The sequence below is a fragment of the Aspergillus steynii genome, assembly GCF_002849105.1.
Source record: "Aspergillus steynii IBT 23096 chromosome Unknown P170scaffold_10, whole genome shotgun sequence".
NCBI classification, from domain to species: domain Eukaryota; kingdom Fungi; phylum Ascomycota; class Eurotiomycetes; order Eurotiales; family Aspergillaceae; genus Aspergillus; species Aspergillus steynii.
Window position 1 is genome coordinate 111,107 of NW_020194407.1, and position 16,205 is coordinate 127,311.

Consider the following 16,205-nt stretch of genomic DNA (forward strand, 5'->3'; position numbering starts at 1 on the left):
ACTGTTTCGGGGCTCACCATGGAACGAGGCTGACGATTAAGCTGGCCGTATCGGAGAGTTTTCTTCTTCCCCCCACAACTGAGTAACCATTATTGCTTTTTCTGACCAAGGGGGACAATCGACTTGCGACCTCGTCATGGCTCTGAACCTTCTCATGTCTTATTTCGTCTGTATGTCCGAGATCGGATCGGATTGACTTCGGTCTCAGAGCCAGTTATGGAATACCACCCGGCAACTGAAGAATGTTTCGTTGGCACTAGTGCTTATGGTCAGCAATCACATCGGAATCAAGATCCATTCACGTCAGGATGATTTACGCTAGGGTTGCCGATCTGGGGAGGTCGCCTCATGCCGTGTTCCATTTTGACCTTCTACAAATTCAGGATTTCTCATAGATAACCCCTGTGTTTGGGTTATTGATGTTGGATGCTTTCCTGTAAGCTCATTAGCAGGAGACATGGTATATCTACACCAAATCCTGCTATTGCATTGCAGACCTGCATTTGGCCTATGGAAGGTGGCTTGGTCTCTCGACCACTGCATGTTCTATTTTCTCCTCTCATCAAAACTCCAGCAAGCCTGGTGAAGGTGGCTCTTCCGCGCCTTGTTCCATTCCACATTCTCCGATTGGCATGGTCTCGAGGCTCTGCGGGCGGCGCGAATGATGACCTTGTGCTATGAACCATCCTGAAAGCGGCTAAGTATCTTATGATGCAGAGTCTATTGAGAAACACATCAGCGTACATGCTGTGTAACAGTGAACAAGCGGAGAGCTGATATCATGCGTCCCATGACGATTGGAAGACGCTTCATCCCTGATCAAACACGACGAATTGCGAGTCAGACGGATTTGAAAGTTGGGCACAGGTGACACCAGTGCGTGCCTTACTACATATTTGTGAAACCATGGACATTTGCCTTATCGAATCGCAGGTCGCTGTCGGCCTAACCCGGGTGCTCCCTTGGTGCACCGATATAATGCTACCCTCAAGGAGTATCTTACTAATGTGGGGAAAATAGACACAGATGACACAGATCCCTTGTCTAATTGACCTACTTGGATCCGGTCGAGTAGAAAAAGTAAGCTGGCGGGTGATGTTCTTCGACGGCTGAATTCTACAAGACTATAACTCTACAAGTTGCGATTGCTGGCCGTCTACCCTTACCGCTAAGGTTCATTTCCAAGCTTTCCAATAGCATCGATGGCGATTACTCGTGTCCACAAGTCTCAAAGGACGGGCGTGAGGGCGTCATTGGCGTGTGTGCAGGTCAGTATCCATTGGAGAAAGTTTTCTTTCCCGTTGTTCTTCGAGCCTGACGTGATGGAAAAAGTGTCGAAGCCAGCATGCGAAATGCGGTGCTGAGATGCCCGCCTGTAGTCGCTGTCGACAGGATGGGAAGCCTTGCTTCTATGTTCAATCTCGCCGCAGTGCCAATGCTAAAGCAAGATCTCCATCTCTTCCGGTACCAGATACCAGTGGCGATATCATATTCCCTACGCCGTTAGCATCAGCGCATGTCTTTCCCATACAGGACAGCGATTGTCTTCCAATCGAATACAGGGCATTATCTGCTGTATCACCTATGGAGGCAATGAACGTTTCTTGTCCTCCGGAAAGTGAGCATGCGGCCTGTCGCAGGTTCCTAGATGCATACTACAGGTATGTCGGCAGCTGCATTGAAATCACCAAACCATCTAGACAGTAGGATTTTGCTTAATTTTTGCTTTTTAAAACTAGTAACTTTCACAATGCGCATCCTTTCCTCACGTCATACCGTCATTTCTTGGATTTCAACGACACTAATGCCCAGTCTCTCATATGCCTTCTCCCAGTTGTGCATTATATTGGATCTCTCTATGTGAATGACGGATCCTCAACATGGCTGAAGCAGGCAGCTTTGAAGCAACTCGGTACCATGGACCTCCCGATAAGCAGCCTACCATTGGATGGTTATACCACATTGGCCTTCCTTCTTATGGCCATTGCAGCCTACGGACAAGATGATCGAGCTCAAGCGCGCTTGTTGTTGAACCGGGGCATGCAGATGGCAATTGATGTAGGGATGAATCGTCGCAGCTTTGCCTCCGCAGAACCGGATCCTGTTTGGGCCGAAAGTTGGAGACGCACTTACTGGGGATTATATATCACCGATGTGATTATTGCTGGTCTTTGGCATGAGACCAATATCGGGTTGGTTTTCTATATTGAACGATTTCGATTACCCACATCGAGGCCAAATGGTTAACCCAAGATAGTTTCTGTGACAAGGAGTCTGACGTTGATCTGCCGTCTGATGACGTTGCGCTTGAGCAGGTTCGTCAAGTCTCACGGCTCGTAACATAGGGTTCTGCTAATAATCTGATAGCCTCGCACAATCGAGCAATACGAGATTCGAGACTTCGAGGACAAAGTGCCAATCTTCTCGTCTTTCACGTACCTGATAGACCTGGTCAAGATCGCCCACTCAGTGTTGCATCTCTCTTCTCACCGAGAAGACCGTAATACTGCTGTCACTAACGCAGACACAATGCTTTTCGCATGGAAGCTCCACCTGCCGGTTGAAAAGCAGTCTGTTGTCAAAGAGGACGGAAGGGTTGATCATATCATGTTTCATGCTCATATCCTTTGGCAGAGGTATTATATTCCACACTTTCCTCGCCCCTGCCATTCCTCAAGTCTTTGTGTATAGCTTTACTGATTGTAAGTATAGTTTGGTCTTAACTATCCACCAACCTCTTTCCCGCTTTAATCGCAATTATAATGCCAATTATGAGGACAACTCCTTGATATCCCCTAGTTCATCTAGTGATGATTCGCTCTGGGAGGACCAATCTGAACGGCTGCACACCCGGAGAACGCTTGATGCTGTGACAGCAACCATGAATCTCTGCGCTCTTCCCATTCCAATCGTTCAACAGTCCCCCCTCACCGTCAATTGCGTGGCCCTATCGACCATGGCAAGCATGATGGAATACCAGTCGATGCTTTCCTCCTCCCACCCCCCTACGCGGGACAAAGTGCGATTAGGCATAGCCATCCTTAACCAATTCGCGCAAGTCTGGGCCATCGGGGTCAATACCAGCAGCAGGATGAAGAAGATGGCCCGGGAGGTCTTTACGATGGTCCGACCAGATCAGCTTTCTGAGCCCGGTTTTGCCATCGATGTGGCGGCTTTCATGGACCAGAACTTACTCTCTGCTGCAGAAGCCTGGCCGGACTTCCATTCCGTGGGTAGCTAAAAGGATGGTATAGAATATATGTAATGAGGAAATGCATTTGTATGAATTTGTTATATTATGCGATAAAGTCTCGGGACCACATTCGATGTGTAATTGTTTTACTGTCTGTCCGTCATTCGAATCCGACTTCAGTCAAATCATACTTGGAATTTCATTGACTATTCATGCCTAGCTACCAACTTTGAGTCACCTTAGATAGTCAACTGCACTCGATACATAGAAATTCCACCCCGATATGCTCGTTACTTAGTCTCTTCTCCCATATCCTTGGAAGTCACCCAGACTCGTGAGAAAGCCCTAATGACCTAGGAATGCTCGGCGTGTTCGAGCTCTTCGGCTTCAACCTCGCCTTCCTCGCGCTTGGCGTATTTCCAGGGTTTCCCATAGATTTTGTTGTCAATATCCGAATCGCGCTTCGCATACTTCCATGGGGTACCATAGATTTTGTTGTCGATTTCCGAATCACGCTTCGCATACTTCCAGGGAGTCCCGTAGATCTTGTTGTCAATATCCGAATCGCGCTTCGCATACTTCCAGGCAGTCCCGTAGATCTTGTTGTCAATGTCACTGTCTCGCTTGGCGTATTTCCACGGAGTTCCATAGATCTTGTTGTCGATTTCGGAATCTCTCTTGGTCACGTCTACAGCTGTCATCAGTCACCCACAGGGAATAACGGAAGAGCCAACTAACCAGCGCTCTCGGCTTCCTCCCAAGCTATATTCGGCATGCTTGTGAGTCCTCGAAAACAATTCCAGCGTTCAGTCTCGCATAGCTTGAGCTTACCGGCTGGGGCGGCCAGGATGCCTTGCAGGGAGGCGAGGGTGATGAGCACGGCGGCGATCTTCATTTTTCCTTCTGTTTTTATTTCTCCGAAATGAGGTTCAAGGCTTGGTTGATGATTGGAACAAAGAGAGGATTGGGATTGGGATTTGTGTTGACGGGTGAGGAGCGATGGAACAAAACAGGTCTAAACTGGGGATACTTATATCTTGACTTTTCCGAATACCTACCCCTACAAGCTACAAGTTCGGAGCAATCTTGAGACTAGCCATGTAACATGGAATGACTATCCCATTGGGTGGATTTGGTCTTCTCCAGGAGGTGCGATGGCGATCGCAGTGCATAGCCTAGGGATATTCCCCGTTGGGGGCTGCTGTTCTGACCAGTTTAGAATGCAGAATAAGCCTCGGGATATTTGTATATGTGTAGGACAAAAACATAGGCTATTAGGATAGAGGTCTTCAGGCTATGCACTCATGTTTAAGCTTTGGCTGGGTGGTGTGTTGCTGAGACGGCGCAATCGATTTGATGGAGTATCGTGGACTCAGTCCGCGTGGGGGGAACTTTTGGGGTGATACCAGACATAGCCGGTCCCTAGAATATGGAAGCTTGGTGGGAATAGGTCCTCAATTAGTGTGTCGTGTCTTATGGTGGTTGATATCCTCATACATGTGCAAACCATTCGGGAAATACTATATCCTGATATTATACTTGATTAACAGCTCAATTTACGAGATCAAGTTCTCGGGTAAATAGATTAGGGCAATGGATAATTCAGCTCCCTGTAACCTCTCTCTCGATCCCATCTTTCTCTGGATCAGAGCAGTACCGATCGACGTCTATATATCCGGCACGCATGTGCTCCGTCGCCGGCCACCCAACCTGCTTCAACTGGATATCCCCTTCGCACATGAGCCCGTAGCGAAGAATTGCAAAGCAGTGATCTTGAAAATCAGTAACTTCTCAGTTACAATGAAAGTTATTATGAATTGCCAGCTTACTGTCATGTGGCTCGGTCACAATCGTAGTAACCGATTCTTCTGCCGTCATTTGGTTATGCCATCTTCTCCAGAGGACGTGCTAAACTCGATTGCATTAGCTCTGTTTCCTACTGTCACAATGCAGTTTGAAGAGAATACCAAGCAATGAAGCCGATGGAGTTTCGAGAGAACCCGCGGATCTCCCGGGTCAGTGCTTTCGACGTGCGCAGTTGACACTCGCACAAAGTTCGCTTCCTCCAAGGGGATATCGTGAAGCCCATCTGAAGATTTCTTAGCAGGATAATATAAACACATTGGGGAAACACGCATCATACATTGTTGAACTGTATTCATAGCTGCCACGGCTCCAGCACTGGGCTCCCTGGTCTCCGACAGATTGAAAAAGTCGCCCAGCTCAAGGAATGTGCCGTCAAATCGAGCTGTCCAGGGGGTATTTGTTCGCTCAACCACTCCTGGACTATACGCTGTGAATTCTAAACTGTTAGATCCAATATATGATGCGCACATTCAATGGCATGGAAAGGTTCTTACTAGGACGAAACATGGGCCACGTCAAGAAGACCGCCGTGTAGATCGCAAGGAGAAAGACATGAGGCAGCCAGGCCAATGCACACCGCGACAGGCAAGAAACTCGCCGTTTTTGAGTGGGCTTTTCCGGATCTACTTCATGAAGCATTGGGGCTTCTTCTTTAAGACCATCAGGAACCCAGATATGTTGATTGCGCGGTCTGGGAAAGGTGAATGGTTTGAACCACTTCATCTTGCTGCCTCCAGGGTACATTGGTAGTCGTATGGAGCAAAACCTGTTGATAGCAGATTGAACGAAGGCAAAATGACTTTTAGATCAATATTCCTCGGCGAGTATCCCTCCGTAACCGCCGGTGACACAAGGCGCCGGGATAGGTAGGCTATGAAGGGTGATACACTGACCGACGATCCCGTTGGCTGGCTAAACGATCAAAGCCACCATATCATGATAGGCCAGTTGGGATTGGAATCGGACGGTGGCTGGTGGTGGATAAGTTTGATTCCTTGACGGTGAAGTTGGGGGGGAGGAACCAGCGGTGGGCGCTTGCTGTCGCTTCATGCGTACCGTCGACAAAATGCATCCCTATCATGAAGGAAACAGATATGATGATGAAGGATCTCGGTTTCTCCCTATAGATGGCAAAAAGAAACTGACACCTGAGGAACGGCGGACGAAGAGAGAGAGTTTCTGTCCGCTCTCTTGGGTGCTCACCGTCATCTTCGGATCTCTTCTTATCCTCCAGAATGTGTATTATTTGGTGCAGGAGCCGGATTGTCATCTGGGATCAGTCTACGATACAGACTTTGGTTCGTCATTGTTCTGGTGTTATCTCGATCCCTCACTAATCAATGTATCCGCATGCTAGAGCCGATGAAAGGCGCTATAGAAACTGTTCAAGTCCGATTCACGAGCCCCCTCTATATCGACGACAATGGCACCTTCCACCGACAAGAAGACCCCGGAGCAATCAGATATGTCGGAGGCCCAGAAGAAGATTTGGACGCCAACTGGGCATCCTTACTTGGTGGTATCCTCACTCTTCCCAAAGAATAAGGGGGACCGGCTAACAGGCATGCATGATGGGAGCATATCAGGTCGATATTTCCGACTCAACGACAACGAGGTGAATACTCTCAACGAAGACACTGAGCTGCCACATCTGTCAGCTTGGAACCAGAACGGCGAGGAACTATATTTTGCGGGCATCGACATGCTGCACTCGCTGCACTGCCTCAATGCGTTGAGAAAACACCTCGATCCGGACTTTCAAGACCATGTAGCGAAGATAGCGCCTGAGATGAGGCAATTGCATCTTGGTGGGATCTCATCCATCCGATGTTCGGTATTGAGAGCTGACAATGAGTAGACCACTGCGTGGAGCAACTCCGGCAATCCATAATGTGCCATGGAGATGCAACACCCGTGACCCTAAAGCCCATACTTCAGGACTCGTCCACTCCAGCCCTCCTAGGAGAGACTGAAAGACTGCATACTTGTAGAAATGCATCTAGTCTGAGAGAAGAAACTACAAAGCAGGGAAAATTGCGGGGGACAAGTGAGAGGGTTGTTGGGTAGGACTTAGAACCCTTGATTCATGCGTTGTTGACTCGATATTTATCTACTCATGCATTCCATGCCCATGTCCATTTTCGGGAGCAGGATTTATATTCCCGGGGGCATGTGGGACGTCATGTTTCTTTGCCCACTCGTGGATTTTATCGAAATGCCTACATTCCCGAACTCCATCGCCTTCTGCAATATACGTTTCGGTGGTTGCGTTCCATCCCACCGGTCCGATGTTCACGTCGGCGAGACACATGAACGATTGGCGGAGGTAGTCAAAGCAGTGGTCTGAGCAGGACTGTTAGCTCATCTTCTGATGGTCATCATGAGAGTGCCTACAAGTGTGTCGTCTAATGATATCGGCGTTTTCGCCATACTCTCCCTTGAGATCCGTATAGAAGGCCAATCGAATGCGATTCTAGAACATTACCATCAGCTTATATCTCAAGGCCAAGAGAATTATCATCACCTACCAAGCAGTGTAGTTGATGAAAAACCTCCAAAACCCCGACATAAGAGCCTGGAGGAGAGTCGTATTGCCGAGCTGTAGGCGCCCCTACATATTGGGCCTGTTGTTTGTCGAGATGGATCAATCGCACTGGTTAGCACCGTCATCAGCATTTAACAATAACCATGGGTTTGATTCAGTTGTTATATCCCACCATCCATGAGCGAGTCCCAGGCAGCATTGGTCTTTTCATCCGGCTCCCCGAAAAACTTGGTCCTTCGATCCTCAGTGATCCCCGTGGAAAATTCACGCATCTCCATTTCCACTGGAATATCGGCGGGGCCCAGAGTCTGGATGGCTGGAATGCCATTGCGAGCAATGTCCTGCTCGAGTATCGTCACTGATGCTGCAGGCCATTTCTGAGCACCCGAGGATTTTATCCAGAATGCCAACGTTGCAATATTGGTGAGAACAAGAAGCAGAATCAGGACATATTGCATTGAGATACAGCGTTTATAAAATGCTTTCTGCGGTAGGCTTCTGTTATCACTGCATTCATTGTCGATTTTGTATATCTCCTGATCCCGATCTCTCTCTTCGCTATCAACGGGTCGATATTTGTGCGCGAACATGGCGAATTCGATCAACTGAGCTATAGAACCGAACAGTGCAAAGGATACAGAAAGAACTCATCCTCAAAGAAGGAGATCAACTCCCTTCGGCCGATCTCAACGATTGCCGATGCTGATCATCTCGGAGGAATTCATGCTTGCCGGCATAGCCTATCTCTCCCGGTGGCACAACAGTGAGAACAATAACCTATCTTGTCCTACGTTCGAAGGAAAAGTACACAACTGAATTGGAACGAGGATTGTCATAATTGATGACGAATGAGGGCTGATCATATTGGTGAGAAGCACTAAGAAGTCGAGTCCCCACTGCTTGATGTCGTTCGCAGTCTCTTCCAGTCTCTTTCTGCTGTTCTCTACGATCGTTTGGAGTTAACGATGTCTTCTAAGGACAACCCACCCTGTCAGTCCGTACCAGCAGCAAGCCAGGACCTTGAGAAATGTCGAGAGGCTTCTCTTGAAACCGAGGATGGAGCTTCCACTTCCCCCAGTTCATTCATCTATCGAGACAGGGAGACATCGCAGGTCGATCTATGGTCCCATCCATCGCCGTCAAAGACAAATTCCCTTCATCTATACCGCCGTCTATCCTTTCACCTTGTCGTCACAAACACTGTTACCCTCCTATTCGCTCTCTGGATCCTATATCTCTATCGCGAGTGTCTCCAGCGAGGATGCCAGTACCAGAAGCCTAGATCCGAGATACGAGGCGTAGCAGAGATTCCGGTGGAATGGACGACACGCAAGTTTCGCACCGGAGTCGAAGAGGGAGGACTCACGGATTTCATCGGAGGTTGGAACGAGCATACAAATGCTGCCTGGGATACAATTCTCGACGGTAAGGAAGTCCAGCTCAAGCACATCAAGCACATCAGACTGACGATGGAACCAACCCAACAGCTGGACTCATCAAGCTCACGGAAGACCAAGCAAAGAGCCTCCCCTACAACACGACTAGAAACCCACAAGATCCCTCCACGTATGTCGGCGCCCTCGAGGTCTTTCATCAACTCCATTGTCTGGTGCGTGCGACATTTCTTCCTCTACCTCGGCTGGCTGAACAAGAAACTGACCGAGAACAGAACAATATCCGCCATGGATACTACGTCCCCGAGGCAAGGGATCTGGTGCCCGAGCCTGGAAAGCTCCTAACTCATGCCGGTCAGTTATTCTTCTGCCTGAACGATGAAACCGCGCTCACAATTCGCTCACCCGCGTTCTGCTCTCTAGACCATTGCTTTGATTATCTGCGTCAGAATATCATGTGCTGGTCGGATACTACCATCTCATCGCTGGCTTGGTCCACCGTCCTGGACGGTTACTATCCTCGGTTTGACCCGGTGAAGGAATGTCTGGATTTCGAGCAGATACATGCGTGGGCGACACGGAAGGAGAATTGGCTACCGAATGATCCGATTCATGAAAGCTCCGGCTAGAGAGGGTTCATTGAGTCAAGTTGATTTGTATGTTATCCGAAGATTTTATACAATAACAGATGACTACCACAGAGTGTTCATCTCCAGACAGGGATTGAATAGATCAATTTCCTCCCAAAACTCTAGTGAGAAGGCCTGGGCTGAGTTACACCGATCTAGAATCCGCCACCAAACCGTGGGCTGTCGAAATACCGGACTCATCTCTGCGATGTGTCTAGTTAAATGCAGCCACTGCCCATCCCTTCCATCGCATCTCGCGAGACCTGGCTCGTCTTGCCCCTATCCCTTACTGCCCCCAATAAGTCCTTGCCAGCTGACAACGCACCGGTTTTGACATCCAGCCAGCCCCTGACCACGCCGGTTCCAGGATGATTTGCGACAAAGATAGAGTGAGACATCACACTGGCCGAAATTGGCCCGAAACGAGCATGAATGCAACCTACCTGCAGGTCGCAGGTCGCAGACGAGATGCTTTTGACAGTATTCGGCCACATCGTAGCATTGCCCCGAAGGTAGCACTCGAGGACGAACCTCCAATTTTCCTCCCCCTTATTTCGACCAGACCTGTTGTGCTCCCCTCCAATGGAAGAATTCTCCCAAAACCGTTGATTGCCGGTCTCCCGAGGTTCAATGCACCCTCGCATGCTGCATCTCGCCCTTGCGTTTGTCGGCACTTCCTCTAGGGTCGACGAGGCGAGAGGTCGCACACCATTCGCATGCTGGGACATTGCTTGTCAAACTACCCGGCAGCTCCTATTAGTTCGACTCGAAGACCCGATATCCCTTCGGTGTAACGCATTCCAGCGGAATCCACGATCTATGCAAGGATGTCGGGGAACCAACCCCAAGGCATGACATGTTGAAACGTTCTCTCGAGTCACGAGGATATGCTTGAGGTCTAGAAGGAAAAGAAGAAGAAAAAGAATCCGCGCCTTAACCAATAGGCCTGGAGTTCTGGCCATCGTTACAGAGTGGAGAACTCTCGAGACAACTTCTGACGCCATACAAACCGTTCCCCCCATACTTGATGACTTTATTCTTGGACTTAAATCTGCACAAGACATTTTCAATGGGGTTATGCTGCAGTGATACCCTACCGTATCTTGCACCTTTGCGCCGAAAAAAACTAATCACTTGAGCCCGGTTGTTATATCCCTAAATTCAGCCGAGGCTTTATTGATCCAGGGCGGCCTGGACCCGGACCAATGCACTCAATTCCGCCACATTGCTGGATGGTATCATCTAGATCGCGGGATTCTGGAAAAGTCAAGCGCCGCATTATTGTTCAGCTGCTACTTTGGGCTTTTTTTTTTGCGTCGTGTGATACCCTGTGGGACCGGTGCTGCCTGACAAGATGAGGATCCCCCGGACTGTCCTCGAAATGATCCGCAGGTAGGGCTGCGGGGGAAGTCAACCTTTAAATTGAAGACATGGCCTCGATTCCAGACGAGGAAAAGGTGGTCATCACCGGCGTTGCCTGCCCTGCGATCCAGCCTCCCCCTGTGGCTCGATAACCATGTCTCTTGCAGTCGGCCGTGTTTCGGCACAGGATACCAACTCGACAGAGCTGGACCTCGAGAAGAAAGCTAATGTTCGCGTCACCAAGCATGCCGCCCCCGTGTCGGACCCCGAAACACTCGGGGATCCGGGCAATGCGCGCCAGTTCTTCTTTCAGAGCTCGAAAACCTACGACCCCGGGGCCATCGCGACGCAGCCGTCAGTATACGATGACCCGGACCTGGCGGACGCATACCAGCCGTTGCAGAACTGGGAGAACATCCATCGGTTCGACACGTCGGCCAGATGGACCTGGGGAGAAGAGCATGTATGTCTGTCGGTGTCGAGGGTTGTCTTCACGAGGCTGATTTCCTGCAGAAAACTGTCGCAAAGCTTGATAAGCGCATTATGATCCTCGCGTGTGTCATGATCATGGCATTGGAACTTGACCGGTCCAACGTTCGTAAGTTAGGACCTTTCTCACTGTCATGGGATGTTGTCTGACCACTTTGCTGTCATGCAGAACAAGCCAATGCAGATAGTCTTCTAGAGGACTTGAACATAACTCGAGATGGTGGGCCTCTTTTCGAGAAGACAAAGATGTAGGATGAATTCGAAGCTGACGAACAACTGGACGAGCTAGATTATAATCTGGGGAATACTATCTTCAGGTTATTCTACCTGTGCAGCGAACTGCCCGGGCAACTTATCGGCAAGTCGATCGGAGTCGACCGATGGATTCCCCTGCAAATGACCGCATGGTCCATCGTGGCCGCTAGTCAGTTCTGGTTACGCAATCGAAGCTCCTTCTTGGCTTGTCGAGCCCTAATCGGGATGTGCTCAGGGGGCTTCACGCCCACGGTGAGTCACTCAAAGGCCGGGCGCTCTAGACCGGGCTAATGGGCGCAGATGATTCTCTACATGTCCTACTTTTACAAGCACCACGAGCTGTCAGTCCGTCTTGGCTTCTGGTACGCGGCGTCGTCACTCGCGGATATTGTCGCCGGGTTGCTGGCATACGCCATCTTGCATCTCCGAGGCATTGGCGGATATGCGGGCTGGCGCTGGCTGTTCCTGATCGAGGTTGGTCGAATTGTTCATCAGGGGTTCCTTGACGTGGCTGATGCATCGACAGGGACTATTCACTTTGATGCTTGGTCTGATTGCGTTTCTCTTGCTGCCACCGTCGGTCACGCAGACTGCCAGTTGGGCGCGAGGAAAGAAAGGCTGGTTCACGGCACGGTACTTCTTCCTCGGCTACCAAGTCTTCTTGCACCTATGAAAGAAGTGAGACTGATGGACGCTGCAGGGAGGAGACAATATTGGTGAATCGCATCATCCGCGAGGATCCGTCCAAATGCACCGCCAACAGACGACACCTGCTCACTCCGAAGCTGGTATGGCGAAGTTTCAAGGACTTCGACCTGTGGCCCCTGTACATTATTGGTCTCACATTTTTGACCCCATGGAGTTAGTATCACTCGGTCCACGGTGGTTCCAAGCAGGGGTATCCTAACATCTCTGCCTGAATAGCAACCGTCTCGCAGTACTTCACCTTGATTATGAGGGATTATGGGTTTGGCACATTCAACACAGTGTTACTATCGGTTCCCTATAATGTAGGATGCGATCTTGTCGGAGGCACATTCCTCGAGGCTAACATGCTCCTAGCTCCTGGGAATCACATCGCGAATCCTGCTCACCTATGCCGCCGAGTATTTCGGATCCATTGCGGTGATGGCGATCGTGGCGCAAATCTGGACGCTTCCCATGCTCGTGTACATGAACGCGGTGGATTTTGGACAGGTGAACAAATGGGTTGCGTGGACGGTGTTGACTTTATTCCTGTCTCATCCCAGCGGTAGGCTCCCCCTTCTCCTGGATCGTGCACGGAGTGAGACATGCTGAGAACCGATTTGTAGCCCACGCCCTGCAAGCGGGCTGGAACTCGCGCAACTCCAACAGCGTGCGATCTCGCGCCATTTCGGCAGCACTATACAACATGTGTACGCAAGTGTCCGCTATTATTGCATCCAATATCTACCAGGATGGTGAGTGACTGACCCGAAGCGGAGATTGGAGCAACGGGGGCTAATCAAACGATGTGTGAATCGGTTATGTAACAGAGGATGCGCCAGGCTATTCGACGGGGAACCGGGTGCTCTTGGCCCTGGTGTGCGGCAACCTGGTCATCTACGCGGCCACCAAGGCGTACTACATTTGGCGCAACCGCAGCCGCGAGCGGACGTGGCAGGCGATGAGCGAGGAGCAGCGCGTGGAGTATATCGCAGCCACGGCGGACCAGGGCAACAAACGGCTGGAGTTCCGGTTTGCGCATTGAGCAGAAAGACAGTTCCACAAGTTCAATAAGATTTAGATAATATGATATAATGTAACATGATATATGATGGATCCGGTCTTGGCCTTAGTCATAGGAACGAACGGAGGCGACGTGTCTTGGAGCGAAGAAGAAAGAAGAAGAGAAACAGAAAGAGAAAGAGAAAGACGGGGCGGTGCTGACTCAGCCACCCCGCCCAATGGCCGGCCTGAGGCTAGCGGCGCTGAGTCAGCCGTCCGTATGCGACGAACCCGTGATGCTGGCTGTAACCTCGTGGTCTCCTTTCTGGTTTCCTTTTCTTGTCTTCTGTCTCTCTTTCTTTTTCTTCCTCTTCATCTGTCTCCCTCCCTCGTTGTTGGTGTTTCCCTGTACTTTCCCCCCCGCCTACGTGGACTCGACTTTGGCTTCATGTCGGCGCCCTCGTCCCGCCCCCTAATTCCGCCGCCAATCATTACCTAGTCCAACGTGGCCGCAACCGCCGATCAAATAAGATTATTCCTCTGCCTCTTCGAACACTTGGATGCATTCAAGGCTGCATCCGTCTTCATTCTCGATTTCCACTCCAGTTCCACCCAAGAGCTAGCGCTGCCTTTCCCATGATCGTCCTGGATGGCGTATAGATCCTCGGTCTCGACATTTCCCTCGCTCTCCCATCTGTCGACGTAACGAGACTACCAGCATTCCGATTGAAATAAGCTCGAAATCGCTGCCCTAATTCCTGTCATTCGCATCTATCGATCCCTCCCTGTGGGGCGCAGAAACCACTGAATTCCTCAAACAAAGGTTGCTTCCATTGTTTTCTTTTTTCTCTTCTCCTTTTCGAAGGGTGTGACGGAAGATTGAGACAAGGTGGCTTCAGATCAAGCGCATTTATTGGGTCCTGAGGAGACCCGGGATTCCGAGCCGGTCCTCGATTCCCACGACTTCGATGACGATATGTCCATGAATCGTCCCCCCATGCACCGACCGACCGACGGTCGGTCCCACCAGCCGCTGTTGAAAGAGGAACGGCGAGGACGAACGTCCTTCGGGAACGGTGACGCCGAAGGCAGGCCTATGCTTCACCACACCCGCCGGCCCACGATCCGAGATAAGAGCCCCGAACATGACGCCGAGCAGGCCACTCGCAAGAAGTACATGATCGCGTCCGGTTTCTTGCTGCTGAGTCTGGCCAGTTTCGTCGTGCAGACCGAGACCGCCGTGTACATCCAGCATGAGCTGCATTGGGATAAGCCGTACTGCATGCTGTAAGTTTGGCTCGCAGGTTGTGGATTTCGGGAGATTTATTCGGTTGACCACTTTTCTTCTTACATAGGTATTTGACGCACGGTTCCTGGTCCCTCCTGTGGCCCGCTCAACTCCTCATCCTTCGCATCCAGAAACGGAAGCTCTCGTGGAGTGCGTTCTGGCGACGCCATGTCTTTCTTCTCCGGACGACGGCGCAAATGGTGGAATCGCAGGACCAGCATCTCTCCAACTCGCGTGTGCACAACCGGTCGCCCGTTCGCTACATGATCAAGACCACCGCTTTTGTCACGACGGCCCTCACCATCGCCGGCGGGTCCTGGTACGTCGCCGTCAACATGACGACGGCCAGTGACCTGACTGCGATCTACAATTGCTCCGCCTTCTTCGCCTACGCTTTCTCCATCCCGCTGCTCAAGGATAAACTGCGATTCGACAAGGTGTTTGCCGTGGTGGTCGCCATTGTGGGTGTCCTGGTCGTCGCCTATGGAGATCGGGACGAAGGTAAGAAGACGGCCGACGGCACGGTGGGCAAGGGCAGCGACGAGGCGGAACACCGACTCGTGGGCAACATCGTCATCGGCATCGGCAGCGTGCTCTACGGTCTGTACGAAGTGTTGTATAAGCGATTTGCCTGTCCGCCGGAGGGTACCAGCGCCGGCCGGAGTATGATCTTTGCCAACACCTTTGGCAGTCTGATCGGACTGTTCACTCTGCTGGTCCTCTGGGTCCCTCTGCCCATCTTACACATCCTCGGCTGGGAAACCTTCCGATGGCCCACCGGCGAAGCCGCGTGGATGCTGATGATCTCCGTCGTCGCCAATGCTAGTAAGTCTTCCTGTGCCTTATCTAGAATCCCTGTAAAACCTTGCCCCAAACCACAGCAAAAACCCATATCCCGTAATCTGAGCTTAACCCACAACCCTCTTAACTTGTAAACCATAAACAACCAAAGAAACAATAGCTGACCATCTGATCCGCCTCGTTTCTCCAGCATTCTCCGGCTCCTTCCTAGTCCTTATTTCCCTCACTTCGCCCGTCCTCTCCTCCGTCGCCGCCCTCCTGACCATCTTCCTCGTGGCCATCGTCGACTGGCTTCGCACCGGCCACTCGCTCTCCCTGGCCTCCATCATCGGCGGCGTCCTCATCATGGTCGCGTTCTTCCTTCTCAGCTGGAGCACCTATCGCGAGATGAACGAGGAGCGGAAAAAGCGACTCGAAAATGAGGAAATCGAGTCCGATAGCGACGACTAGATTCCTTGTCTTTTATATCTTCGACATCTATAACTCACCTATCTCCCTTATCCACTGCACTATTTCACTAGATTCCAGTTCGTGTCTTTTCTGGTGGATTATTGGTTCATTATTCATCGTCTTATATCTCTTTTCATTTTTTTGTCATAACTCATTCATCGGCATTTGATATGTATTCATTCATGGTTGGCTGGTTGGTGTGTAGGTAGTTCAGGTGCCTAGTGTATAGACTGGTGTTTTTTTT

At 50.6% G+C, this 16,205-nt stretch overlaps 8 protein-coding genes across 8 annotated transcripts; 5 read left to right on the plus strand and 3 right to left on the minus strand.

The window, feature by feature from the left end:
• The first annotated feature begins 974 nt into the window (after positions 1–974).
• Positions 975–3,313, plus strand: P170DRAFT_54263 (Zn(II)2Cys6 transcription factor). Its single transcript, XM_024855259.1, has 6 exons — positions 975–1,268; positions 1,333–1,661; positions 1,740–2,192; positions 2,258–2,315; positions 2,368–2,636; positions 2,713–3,313. The coding sequence occupies exons 1-6, from the start codon at positions 1,203–1,205 to the stop codon at positions 3,239–3,241; spliced, it is 1,704 nt and encodes a 567-aa protein (XP_024698800.1). The 5' UTR covers positions 975–1,202; the 3' UTR covers positions 3,242–3,313.
• Positions 3,314–3,546: 233 nt separating this feature from the next.
• On the minus strand, positions 3,547–4,088 carry P170DRAFT_430576 (uncharacterized protein; the record flags this gene model as incomplete). Its single annotated transcript, XM_024847964.1, has 3 exons — positions 3,547–3,881; positions 3,932–3,955; positions 4,025–4,088. The coding sequence occupies 3 exons, from the start codon at positions 4,086–4,088 to the stop codon at positions 3,547–3,549; spliced, it is 423 nt and encodes a 140-aa protein (XP_024698801.1).
• A 707-nt stretch (positions 4,089–4,795) lies between these two features.
• P170DRAFT_480475 (uncharacterized protein) lies at positions 4,796–5,698 on the minus strand (the record flags this gene model as incomplete). Its single annotated transcript, XM_024853783.1, has 5 exons — positions 4,796–4,965; positions 5,023–5,101; positions 5,161–5,282; positions 5,337–5,486; positions 5,554–5,698. The coding sequence occupies 5 exons, from the start codon at positions 5,696–5,698 to the stop codon at positions 4,796–4,798; spliced, it is 666 nt and encodes a 221-aa protein (XP_024698802.1).
• A 427-nt stretch (positions 5,699–6,125) lies between these two features.
• On the plus strand, positions 6,126–6,950 carry P170DRAFT_480476 (uncharacterized protein; the record flags this gene model as incomplete). Its single annotated transcript, XM_024853784.1, has 4 exons — positions 6,126–6,357; positions 6,417–6,578; positions 6,646–6,827; positions 6,918–6,950. 4 exons carry the CDS (start codon positions 6,126–6,128, stop codon positions 6,948–6,950), a joined length of 609 nt encoding a protein of 202 aa, XP_024698803.1.
• Positions 6,951–7,169: 219 nt separating this feature from the next.
• On the minus strand, positions 7,170–8,194 carry P170DRAFT_480477 (oxidase ustYa family protein; the record flags this gene model as incomplete). The annotated part of the gene is made up of 4 exons (XM_024853785.1): positions 7,170–7,402; positions 7,454–7,532; positions 7,588–7,712; positions 7,777–8,194. The coding sequence occupies 4 exons, from the start codon at positions 8,192–8,194 to the stop codon at positions 7,170–7,172; spliced, it is 855 nt and encodes a 284-aa protein (XP_024698804.1).
• Positions 8,195–8,569: 375 nt separating this feature from the next.
• On the plus strand, positions 8,570–9,627 carry P170DRAFT_480478 (oxidase ustYa family protein; the record flags this gene model as incomplete). The annotated part of the gene is made up of 3 exons (XM_024853786.1): positions 8,570–9,029; positions 9,092–9,213; positions 9,274–9,627. 3 exons carry the CDS (start codon positions 8,570–8,572, stop codon positions 9,625–9,627), a joined length of 936 nt encoding a protein of 311 aa, XP_024698805.1.
• Positions 9,628–11,011: 1,384 nt separating this feature from the next.
• On the plus strand, positions 11,012–13,559 carry P170DRAFT_393238 (putative MFS transporter). The gene is made up of 11 exons (XM_024846012.1): positions 11,012–11,452; positions 11,503–11,587; positions 11,648–11,698; positions 11,768–11,985; positions 12,034–12,207; positions 12,260–12,366; positions 12,434–12,594; positions 12,658–12,743; positions 12,796–12,985; positions 13,047–13,175; positions 13,251–13,559. The coding sequence occupies exons 1-11, from the start codon at positions 11,144–11,146 to the stop codon at positions 13,463–13,465; spliced, it is 1,725 nt and encodes a 574-aa protein (XP_024698806.1). The 5' UTR covers positions 11,012–11,143; the 3' UTR covers positions 13,466–13,559.
• A 746-nt stretch (positions 13,560–14,305) lies between these two features.
• On the plus strand, positions 14,306–15,961 carry P170DRAFT_369441 (DMT family transporter; the record flags this gene model as incomplete). Its single annotated transcript, XM_024844905.1, has 3 exons — positions 14,306–14,709; positions 14,778–15,535; positions 15,702–15,961. Coding segments are annotated over 3 exons (1,422 nt in total), but the record flags the coding sequence as incomplete, so codon positions are not given.
• Between the last annotated feature and the right edge of the window lie 244 nt (positions 15,962–16,205).